Source organism: Nicotiana tomentosiformis, chromosome 9 (assembly GCF_000390325.3).
Source record: "Nicotiana tomentosiformis chromosome 9, ASM39032v3, whole genome shotgun sequence".
In the NCBI taxonomy this organism is placed as follows: Eukaryota; Viridiplantae; Streptophyta; class Magnoliopsida; order Solanales; family Solanaceae; genus Nicotiana; species Nicotiana tomentosiformis.
Genome location: NC_090820.1, coordinates 65,378,751 through 65,389,326, shown reverse-complemented (window position 1 = coordinate 65,389,326; position 10,576 = coordinate 65,378,751). Strand labels below are relative to the sequence as shown.

Here is a 10,576-nt window from a genome sequence, read left to right as displayed (position 1 = left end):
TGATCAGTAGTTGTTTTGGGTCATAACGGCTTGGTATCAGAGCCTTAGGTTACTTACGTCTCACGAGTCACGAGCAAGTCTAGTAGAGTCTTGCAGACTGGTATAGAGACGTCTGTACTTATCTTTGAGTGGCTATGGCGCTGTTACAAATTTCATTCTCTATTATGCAGATTTGTTTATTCTGAAATTTGAATCTTTGCTCTTCCATTCTCTCATAGATGGTGAGGACACATTCTTCTAGAGTAGCTGAGCAGGCGCCAGTACCCCAGGCCAGAGCCGTGAGAGGCTGGGGTCGAGCAAAAGGCGGGGGTGGAGCACGCGTTGCAGTTAGAGGCCCTACTAGAGTAGCCATTATGGAGCCACCAATATCTCTCGTTGATAAGTAGATTCCTGATCATGTTGAGCCTGTGGGACCAACTCAGGAACCTGAAGGACCTATTGCTACACCCGGATTCCAAGAGAATTTGGTTCAAATCCTAAGCGTGTATGAAAGTTTGACTCAGGCGGGTATGATCCCCGTTGCACCAGCTACCTCATAGGTTGGGGTCGAACTCATACTCCCATTGCACGCACACTAGAGCAACTAGTTCATGGTTATAAGACACTAGTGATTCTGTCGGTGCAGCTAGTCATTGAAATTCAACCCGAGATTAGGCAAGCTTTAACTATTGAGGAGCAGAAGAGGCTGGAGAGATTTCAGAGACTTCATCCTCCCCACTTCAGTAGAGATCCTACTAAGGATGCATAAGTCTCCGCCGCTCAACCTAGATATCCTAGTCAAGCAAGCCTACTTGATGCCTTCTACACAACCTTACCCAAGAATTATTTGAAAATCAATAACAAGAGATAGACATGTGAAGAGGATAAAGTATGCAACATCATCTTTCATTACTTAAAGGGGTTCATTTACAATTTCCAAAAGATTACTCATTCATATTATAAAGTTGAACATCCGGTAACTACAACATTTAAAGTCAGTCTCCCCAAATCAAAATACCGCCCACACTATGTCTACGGAGCCTCTAAATGGAACAAAAGAGCAATATTAAAGTGCCGGTGACAAGGCCCTGGATATACCTCAAAACACTTATGTACAAGGATCAAAAGACACAAGGCCCTGAGAGGAAGTGGGGCTCACCAAGTTAGCTGAGAAGATGGTGTACCTGTTACATCCTATATTTTCGTACGTGATTGTACGTCGTAAGACCATTGATGTAAGCTAGGAAATGAGATCCTCTTTGAAAATATATAAAGTAATTTATTGATGTTATGCCTCATTTTCTCAAGTCTTTAAGAGTTAACATTCGGGGACGAATGTTTCTAAAGGGGGAAGGATGTTACACCCCGTACTTTGGACGTCACTGTCATTATAAGATTATGTAATGTAAGCTCAAAAATAATAAAATCCTTTTACAAGACTAAGGAAGGTTTATCGAAGTTGTAAGTAATTTAAGATGAATGGGACTTGGAAAAAATAAATGAGATAATGCATACATAAAATTGAGTTGCTTGTTTACCGGGATACTTGCTTGAGCTACTTGCTTACCCGTCCTACTAGCTTGAGCTACTTAACACGTGCCATGATTATTAAATGAGGACAAGACAAGTGTATAAGTGAATAAGGACAACACATGACACCTATTAAGTAACCAAGCATGTGACAAGTAGGTGGGTCACCTACTTGCAAAAAGGGAAGGCCCAAATTATTCCACCTAAATGGACATGTGTATGTTAGACAAGAGGGACTTTTTAGCCAAGTAGTAGAAACATAAAGAGAGCCACGAAATTCTCTCCCAAATTGATCTACTCCAAACCCTCAAGAAGTTGCCGATAATCTTCTTCTTCTTTCAATTCAAGTTAAAAGGGTAATCTCCAATCTTGAAGGATCTGAAGTGAAGCAAGTTAATGGTCATCAAGGGAAAGATACTACCATTATTTCATCCCTACAAGATCTGATCTAGGCAAGAAAATCATCTCTTCTTCATTTATCTGAGTTTATCTAAGTTCTAGCTAGGTTGTTTGGTGAAGGACTAGTGAAGTAGGGGCTGAAAATTGAGTTGAAGTTGTTGTGGTGTTATGGACTGCCTGGAGTTGTTTCATGTTATTATATGGCTATAACATGTGAATATTGTCTTGTACATGTTGTTTCTAAGATTATTGGTGCCTTAACTAAGTTGTGAGAGTAAGAATTTATGAAATAATAATCTAAAAATCAATTTTGAGTTGTTGTAATTTGTGGAATGATGTGAGTTTGTTTTTATGTTGTGTTCTGGCTTTAAAATCAGTATGTATAACCTGAGTATATTGTAGTTGTCAGTATTGAAGTGTATTCAAGTTCTAACTAAATTTTAGGGATGGAAAAGTGCAAAGTAGCACTGGGTTGTTGTGTGAGATTGTGTGGACTATTTTGGTGATGTATTGCGATGGATTTTAAGGTGGGATATTGATGTAATATGTTTGTTGACATTCTAGGAATGTTGATCTTATTTTTTGATTTGAGGAAAAGAAAAGAATAAGGGGATGTGCTGTCCAATTACTCGTAGACGAGCTAGTCTCTCATTTGTGTTGAATTCTAGCTTCTGTAAGCTTCACAATGCTTCCATATCGTTGTTGTAGATTGAAGAATTAACGGGTTAAACCAACACCATGAGATTAAGTAGATGACAAAGGTATGTTAATGTTATCCCTTCTTTTCTTTTGGCATAATTCATATGATACAAGAGAAACGAGCAAACGTGCAACTTTCACAAATGACTCTATTCTTAGAAGTACTAGGGCTGCCTATGTTTTTGATTCCCCATGTGACCTATTATTATATTGTCTGTTCATGGGTCTCAGAAAATACGTAAGTTGATAAAGTTTATTTCATGATATTAACCGAAGGCATAATAATCTTATGACATTTCGAAAGATCTTATTGACTTACTTCATTATGCATTGCATTCATTTATACATGTACATTGACCCATGACCAAATGGAATTATATACACATATATTATATGTAAATGGGGTATGGGTAAAGGTTACAATGTTATATATGCACCACCACCTGATCAGCTGGTATACGTTAATGATTTCGGCCACTGAGGCCGAGATGATATGATGGGATGCCCTCAGAGGCTTGATGATGTCATGTACACATATAACCATGCATGATATGATATTTATACGCATATGCATGACACTAAAAATGTTTCAAGATTCAGAGAGGTATTCAAACTTACAGGTTGAGTCCTTTACTCCTTGTTTCTTTTATGTGTTTTATATACTGCCTTTCATACTCGGTACTTTATTTGTACTGACGTCCCTTTTGCCTGGGGATGCCTTGTTTCATGGCCACAAGTCCCGATATACATGTTGACAGTCCTCCTAGTAGGCTATCAGCTCAGCAGAAGGTATTGGCACACTCCACTTGCTCCGGAGTTGCCTATTTGGTCGGTATGCTTTGGACATGTAATGATTGGTATGGAGGGGCCTTGTCCCGACCTTTATGATATTTATGTACTCTTAGAGGCTTATAGACAAATGTCATATATATGAAAGATTGTCTAGCCTTGGCGGCCTATGTTTTGAGTGTATAAGTGATCATTTTAGTCTTATAGGCCTGTACGTCACATGTATAAGTTTGTATTCCATGTTGGGTCGTCATATATCGAGTATTCCCTTATGTTTTATTTTGGTTATATCATGACGGCCCTTTTAGACCATTTATCCATGATGGTATGATAAAAAAGATATGTTAAGTTGGTACTCGGTTGGGTAAGGCACCAGGTGCCCATCACGGCCCATCGGTTTGGGTCGTGACAGTACCACTAGCAATGATAGATGCCGCCTACTGTGGAACCAGCTGCATCTATTAAAGATGCAGCGTCCCCAGAAAAAGGGACGTTAGCACATATGGAATACTAATGGTATGTAAAGAAAAACACCCTCTCAATGAATGGAGTAACAAAACAAGGAAAGAACATGAAATAAATGAGAAAACTAAGCAATATTAAAGTACCAAGTCAAGAGTAAGGTAAATCTTCAAGTAAAATATCAATAATTTAGGTTGGGAGATCTTTAGTACTGATACACCACCATTCGTATGGAATAGAGTCTGATCTCTTCCCGATCGGCTAAGCTATCTCAACCCAAAGTATGAAGTTGGGCATAGAAACACAATACCACCATGTGCGCGACATAGTGTCCGATATCTGCCCGATCGGCTAACCTGTCTCACCACAATGTTGTATGGGCCAACATGGTCTTTGTAAGCTATAAACTCATGACAATTAAGGGGAATGCCCTCAATATAACATAATGGTCATTTATCCCTCAATCAATCCCTACACCAACATGTGTAGTTTCAGGCTTGGGTATTTATGACCCAAACTTCCTTGGTGGCCTAACAATACTCCACAAAAGCATTTATCATAAAAGGATCTTGCACATTTTCATAGCCTTACATACCTTCTTTCATTTTCAGTGGCACTCTTAGCCTCATATGTAAATCATCATTCTTGGCACGATGCCCGCATTTCACAATTCATACTTTCATTCTTTCATTTCCTTTCAAGGATCATCTTAAAACATTTAAGGATATTCGAAACATTGAGAAAAATAATATCTTCAGCTCATAGACATATAAGAAATCAAAACACATTGGGGATAAACATAAAAGAGGAGCATAGAGTTCTACAATTAGAACATGAACCAAATTATAGGCATTTGGACCTGCTAACCATAGAAGCAAACAATAATGACGGAAATAGGAACTTGATAAAACCATAATCTAAGTTTACGAGGATTTTCAGGAATTTGATTCTATGAAAAGAGTTTAGCCATCATACCCTGTTTGAGCTCCAATACTCCTAGCAATTTCAATACTCCTAGCAATTTCAATCTATAAGAAGATGATAAAATCGAATCATAATTTGAAGGATTCTCATGGTATAAGGCTCTTGGGAATTTCATGAGACACCTACTATGCAAAATTGACGACAAAGCTCTACAATGGCAATCCCTTCCTCCCCCCCAACCAATCTCAATAAGAATCTACCCATAATAGTTCAACAACCCCACATACCACCTCCTATTGGCACATGCATGGCCCATTCTCCCACTTCACAGATTACTTAAACCTATAACAATTGCATGAAAGCTTAGGACAAAGCCTTACCCGGATAGTTGATGGCCTAGTGAGTGGCTTCCTTGAATATTCAAAATGGGGTAATAATTGATGAGCAAAATAGTTGGGGCTTCTTCCTCCCTTTCTAAAATACTCCTCTCTCTCTCTCTCTCTCTCTCTCTCTCTCTCTCTCTCTCTCTCTCTCTAAAACAACTGTTGAAACCAGCCAAAGTAACCCCCTAAGTCTTTTTATAAAAATTGGGTTGGGTAAAATTTCCAAAGACTTAACCCTCTGAACCGGGTCTGTGATTGCAGATCGGACCGCAAAATGGATATGCGGTCCATGGAGTGGATTGCAAAACTGTTCCCAAAAGTTGAGCTAGCCTGCTCAAGTCTACGGCTGATCTGCGGTCCATAGAGTAGCTATGCGGTCACATAATGGACCGCGAAACCCCCATTAAGAAAATCTTCATGCTGATTCTGCGATAGAAGTGCGGTCCACAAAATGGTTGTGTGGTCGCATTCTAAACCGAAAAATAGCCTCCAAAATTGAGCTTCTCCTATTTCACTTTGTGGAACATCTGCGTCCAGCAGGACAGATCTGAGGTCGCGAAGCTGACCGCAGAAGCGCCTTTTTTGTAAAAGATTTCCCACCAACTCCTCGATGCACTGCAAGTCCAAAAATCTGTACCGCGGTGAGAATTTTCTATACCATTCTAACACTTTTTCCTACCTCGGCACCACAAAACCCCGAGTTCTTGGTATACTTTTACGGGGCCTTACATCATTCAGTGCTTAGGATCATTCGTACTCGAATGAGGAATAGAGTCCGCCTAAAACACCCAACATGATTCAAAAATTTTGATAGAGTCTCCCATGTATTTGCGACCTTAAGGTAAGAAATAATCCCTTTGGCATAACATCATCACCATTCCACTCAATTACTGGCTCATTTGGAAATTCAAACCTAATGGTTTTGGTTCGGCAATCAAGCTTAGCATAACATGAGTGAAGCCAGTCCATCCCCATTATCATATCAATATCTACCATCACCAACTCAATGAGATCAGCTATGGTGTCTTGACTGTGAACTGTGACAATACAATCCCTATAAACCCATGTAAATATAATACATTCAACAACTGGAGTAGATATAGAGAACGACTCATGAAGTTGTTCCGGTTTTATCCCGAATTCCATAGCAACATAAGGAGTGACATATGGCAAAGTGGAACCAGGATATATAAGGGCATATACATCACAAGATTGGACAATCAATATACCTATGACAACATCTGTAGAAGCCTCTTAACTCTAGCAACCCCTCATAGCATAGAACCTATTGGTTCCTCTCAAACTATGTGCACCACCCCTGCTGCACCACGCCCTGTGGGTGCTGGAGCACCCTGAGCCGGAGGAGGTGTTGTGGAAGCGGTGGCTACTGAACTGGCTGGTTGTGCCATACCCTTACCACCGCCCTGATAGGATGAAGGAAAATGCCTGTAAATATGACCCATAAGGCCACACCCGTAGCATACAGGATGGTCCATGTAGCAGACTCCTAAGTCCATTGACTGACCCTGCTGGTAAGATCCCTTGTTTCCCTAACTAGGCCTGAAGCGACTCCACTGCTGCTGAGATGGCCCTGACGGCGGTGCACCGACTAAAGACTGAGCAAATTATTGGGTCGGTCTAGATGACCCTCCCCTGAATAATGCCCTTCATCGGCGCCATATACTGAAAATTAGAACAATGCACGAGTTAAAGAAGAAACAGTCTTACAATCAGCTCTATCACACGATCTAGAACATCAAAGAAGAGTGACATTCCTACATGCCCAAGTAGCCTCCTAATTATATATGTGGTCGACAACTGTAAGGCCCTGTAAAATTTTAACCAAGGAATTTAAGGTTTTGTGGTGTCGGGGTAGGATAATGTATTCGAAGGTAGAATGCATTGAGGAGTTGGTGGAAAGTTTTGTAGAAGGAGGCAATTCTACTATTAGATTCACGACCGCATATCCATTCCGCGGGCCGCATAACCATCGCGGAGTTAAACAACAACAATGAACCCAGTGTAATCCGATAAATGGGGTCTGGGGAGGGTAGTGTGTACGCATACCTTACCCTTACCTTATAAAGATAGAGAGGTTGTTTCCGATAGACCCTCGACTCAAGGAACAGTGCAGAAAAATAATTGAATTTTGAAGATCATTATGCGGTCCATTATGCGATCGCATTTCTATTTCGTGGCCCGCGCTTTCGTCGCAGATTTAGTATGAAGAATTTTGAAGGGTGATTCTACGGTCCATTTTACGGCCGCATAACTGGTTTGTTGACCGCAGACCCGCCGTAGACTTATCCAGGCCAACCCAGTTTTTGGGGTCATTTTTGTGGTCCATTTTGTGGGCCGCATATCTATTTTACGGTCCACTCTGCGACCACAGAGTTGAGTTTGGAGGGTCCATTTCTATTTCTATAACCCGATCCTATTTTGATTAAACGTCTTTGGGGCTCATTTTGAAGGCAAAATCTTATGTTTTAGAGAGAAGTGAGAGTATCTTAGAGAGAGAGGGAGAAGACCTAGCAATTCTAATCATCCACTCTTCCCCAATCTTGAAGAATCATGGAATCCACTCATTAGACCATCATCTATTCGGGTAAGTCCTTCTCCTAAGCTTTCATGAAAGGTGTTATGGGTGTAAGTGTGATGTAGAGGTTGAGATAGGCCATGCATATGCCAATAGGAGGTAGTATGTGGAGTTGTTGAACTATTTTGGGTAGTTTCTTGTTGAAATTGGTTGAGGGAGGAAGGGATTACCATTGTAGAGATTTGTAGTCGATTTTGCATAATAGGTGTTTGACAAAATTCCCAAGAGACTTATGTCATGAGAATCCTTCTAATTATTATCTGATTTTCGTTGTCTTCCTATAGATTGATATTGCTAGAAGTGTTGGGACGCTATAGTAATCTAAGGAAAACTCAAGAAAGGTATGTTGGGTAAACTCCTCTGTTAGAATCGAATTCCATGATGTTCCCGTAAGTTTCAAGTATGGTTGGCCCAGGTTCTTAATTCCCATGTTCCGAGTCGTTCCTAATAAATTCGATTATCCCAAGTAAGCGAACTGTTGAAAGATGTATATACTCAAAATGTGTTCCAATTACTCTTATCTCATCATGATCTCCTTCGAGAATGTGCTCAATTATGGTTTAGGTATTAAAATGTTATAACTTCAATTCATGTTTGAAATGAAAGTTCTTTATGCTTAACTTGGAAAGAAAATCCAATGTGCTTAAGACTCTTATAGCTCATATGCATATCAAATATCTATTTCCAAATGCCCTTATTGTTGATAAACTATGACGATATTTGGAAGTGAAAGAAGTGAGAGTGAGACATAAAATGTGGCCATGGTTATTGTAACTAGAGCATATGATTTGAATTTATGTTTCCATCGCAAATCACCATGATCTCCTTTGTAAGAGTTTCCAATGTATTTTGAGTTATTATTTACCCATGAGTTGAAACTGTGCATTGCCTTTTTAGAAAAGTATTTTAAATAGAAATGGTGTATTACTCATTTATGATTTTTTATCTTGTGTTGTGAATGCAAGTCGTTTTGCTCCGTACTTTGGAAAGAAATCTATTGTGTTTAATGCCTTCATTTCAAATGAACTTAAAGTTATGATTTTCGGAATATTCTATATGTTGATGTTTATGATGATGATACTTGAAAGTAAAGAAATGAAAGTGTGGAATATGAGTTCCGGCCATCGTGCCTAGAGCGAAGAATCATATGAATTGCCAAGAGAGCCAATGAAATAATGATGTTGTGAGTGGTTGAAAGTACTAATGAAGTTGTACATGGTGTGATCTGTTATGATATTTATGCATTTGTATTTCTATTTCCTTTGCATACAAAAATATTTTTGGGAGTATCATTAGCGAGTCGAGGAAGGGTGGGTCGTAAGTCCCACACACGAAACTACACGTATCGGTGTAGGAGTGGATTGTGATTATTCCCCTTAATTGGGATGAGATTGATGTGTTGATATTATTCCCCTTGATTGGGATGAGATTGTTGATAGCCCTGGATTTGATGTCGACTCACACGACATATGTGGGGAGACGACCTAGCCGATCATGTGGTGATCGAATGCCATGTCGCGCGCATGGTGGTTCTTAATCTTGGTAACACCCTTTTCTTCGCATCACCATGTCAATCCACATTGTTCGTGGAGAGATGACTCAGCTGATCGAGTTTGTGATCGGACTCCATGCCTCGTATATGGTGTGATGATCGGAGGCTAATGATCTCCTAACCAAAAATAATATTATTTTTGTATATTGAAAATTGTTATGTTTTAACTTGGCATTTAGATATCATCGATTGTTACTTGCTGCTTTTATGGTTTTCCCCCATCTTATATTCACATTCTATTTCGAAAGAGGGCATTTAGCTTTACATACTAGTACTATTCCATATGTACTAACGTCCCTTTTGCCGGGCGCTGCATCTTCAATGGATGCAGGTGGTTCATCAGCGGGCAACCTTGATCCTCATTAGCAGTTACCCTCTATTTAGCAGGTTTTTGTGAGCCCTATTATGTTCCGTACCTTATGTCACTTGACATTGTACTTTGGGTTTTGAGGTATAGTCGGGGCCTTGTCGCCGGCACTTCCATACTACTCTTTTGTTGTACTTAGAGGCTCTGTAGACATGTCGTGTGTGGTTTTCGATGTTGGGTAACGAACTAGAAGTGTTGGTATTTGTTGAATATGTTTTCCCTCATAGCTATGAACTTGTAATATTTTGAAAATTGTAAATGAATATCCTTTCAGTAATGGAAGAAGAATGTGGAACACTTTGCTCTTCTTATGTCTGTCTCTTGTTACTGATTCTTATATCATTCATGGGTAAAGTTGGGTGAAAGGCATCAAGTAGGCTGGCTTGACCGAGGTATCTCAGTTGAGTGCCAATCGTTCTCCCCGAGGTCGAGATGTGACAATAGCACACCGATAAGAAGGACTCTACTAGACACGGCTCCAAGACATCCTAGGACAGTTTTAAACCTTAGTCTCTGATACTAAGCTTTTCATGCCCCGACCTTGGGGAGCGCGACTGGTGCTCAACCGAGATATCCCAGTCAAGCAATCCTACTTGTTGCCTTCTACCCAACCTTGCCCAAGAAGTATTTGAAAATCAGTAACATGATATAGACATGTGAAGAGGATAAAGTATGCAACATCATCTTTCATTACTTAAACGGATTCATTTACAATTTCCAAAAGAGTACACGTTCATATTAAAAAGTGGAACATACGGTAACTACAACATTTAGAGTCATTTTCCCCAAATCAAAATACCACCCACACTATGTCTACGGAGCCTCTAAATGGAATAGAAGAGCAATATGAAAGAGCTAGTGACAAGGCCCCGGCTATACCTCAAAACACTTATGTA

General features: G+C 39.9%; 1 protein-coding gene across 1 annotated transcript; it reads right to left on the bottom strand.

Moving 5' to 3' along the window:
* Nucleotides 1-4,820: 4,820 nt before the first annotated feature.
* Nucleotides 4,821-6,682, bottom strand: LOC138898906 (uncharacterized). The gene is made up of 3 exons (XM_070185014.1): nt 6,493-6,682; nt 6,057-6,394; nt 4,821-4,886 (listed from the first exon to the last, which is right to left on the bottom strand). Exons 1-3 carry the CDS (start codon nt 6,680-6,682, stop codon nt 4,821-4,823), a joined length of 594 nt encoding a protein of 197 aa, XP_070041115.1.
* Nucleotides 6,683-10,576: the final 3,894 nt, after the last annotated feature.

What these genes read in the sequence shown, in the direction of transcription:
- LOC138898906 (XM_070185014.1), bottom strand. Translation starts at nt 6,682, where the DNA reads ATGGACTTAGGAGTCTGCTACATGGACCATCCTGTATGCTACGGGTGT. An exon ending in TCCAGCACCCACAGGGCGTG is followed by an intron (nt 6,395 to 6,492) that starts GTGCAGCAGGGG and finishes ATGTTGTCATAG; the next exon opens with GTATATTGATTGTCCAATCT. An exon ending in TTGAATTTCCAAATGAGCCA is followed by an intron (nt 4,887 to 6,056) that starts GTAATTGAGTGG and finishes ATCTTCTTATAG; the next exon opens with ATTGAAATTGCTAGGAGTAT.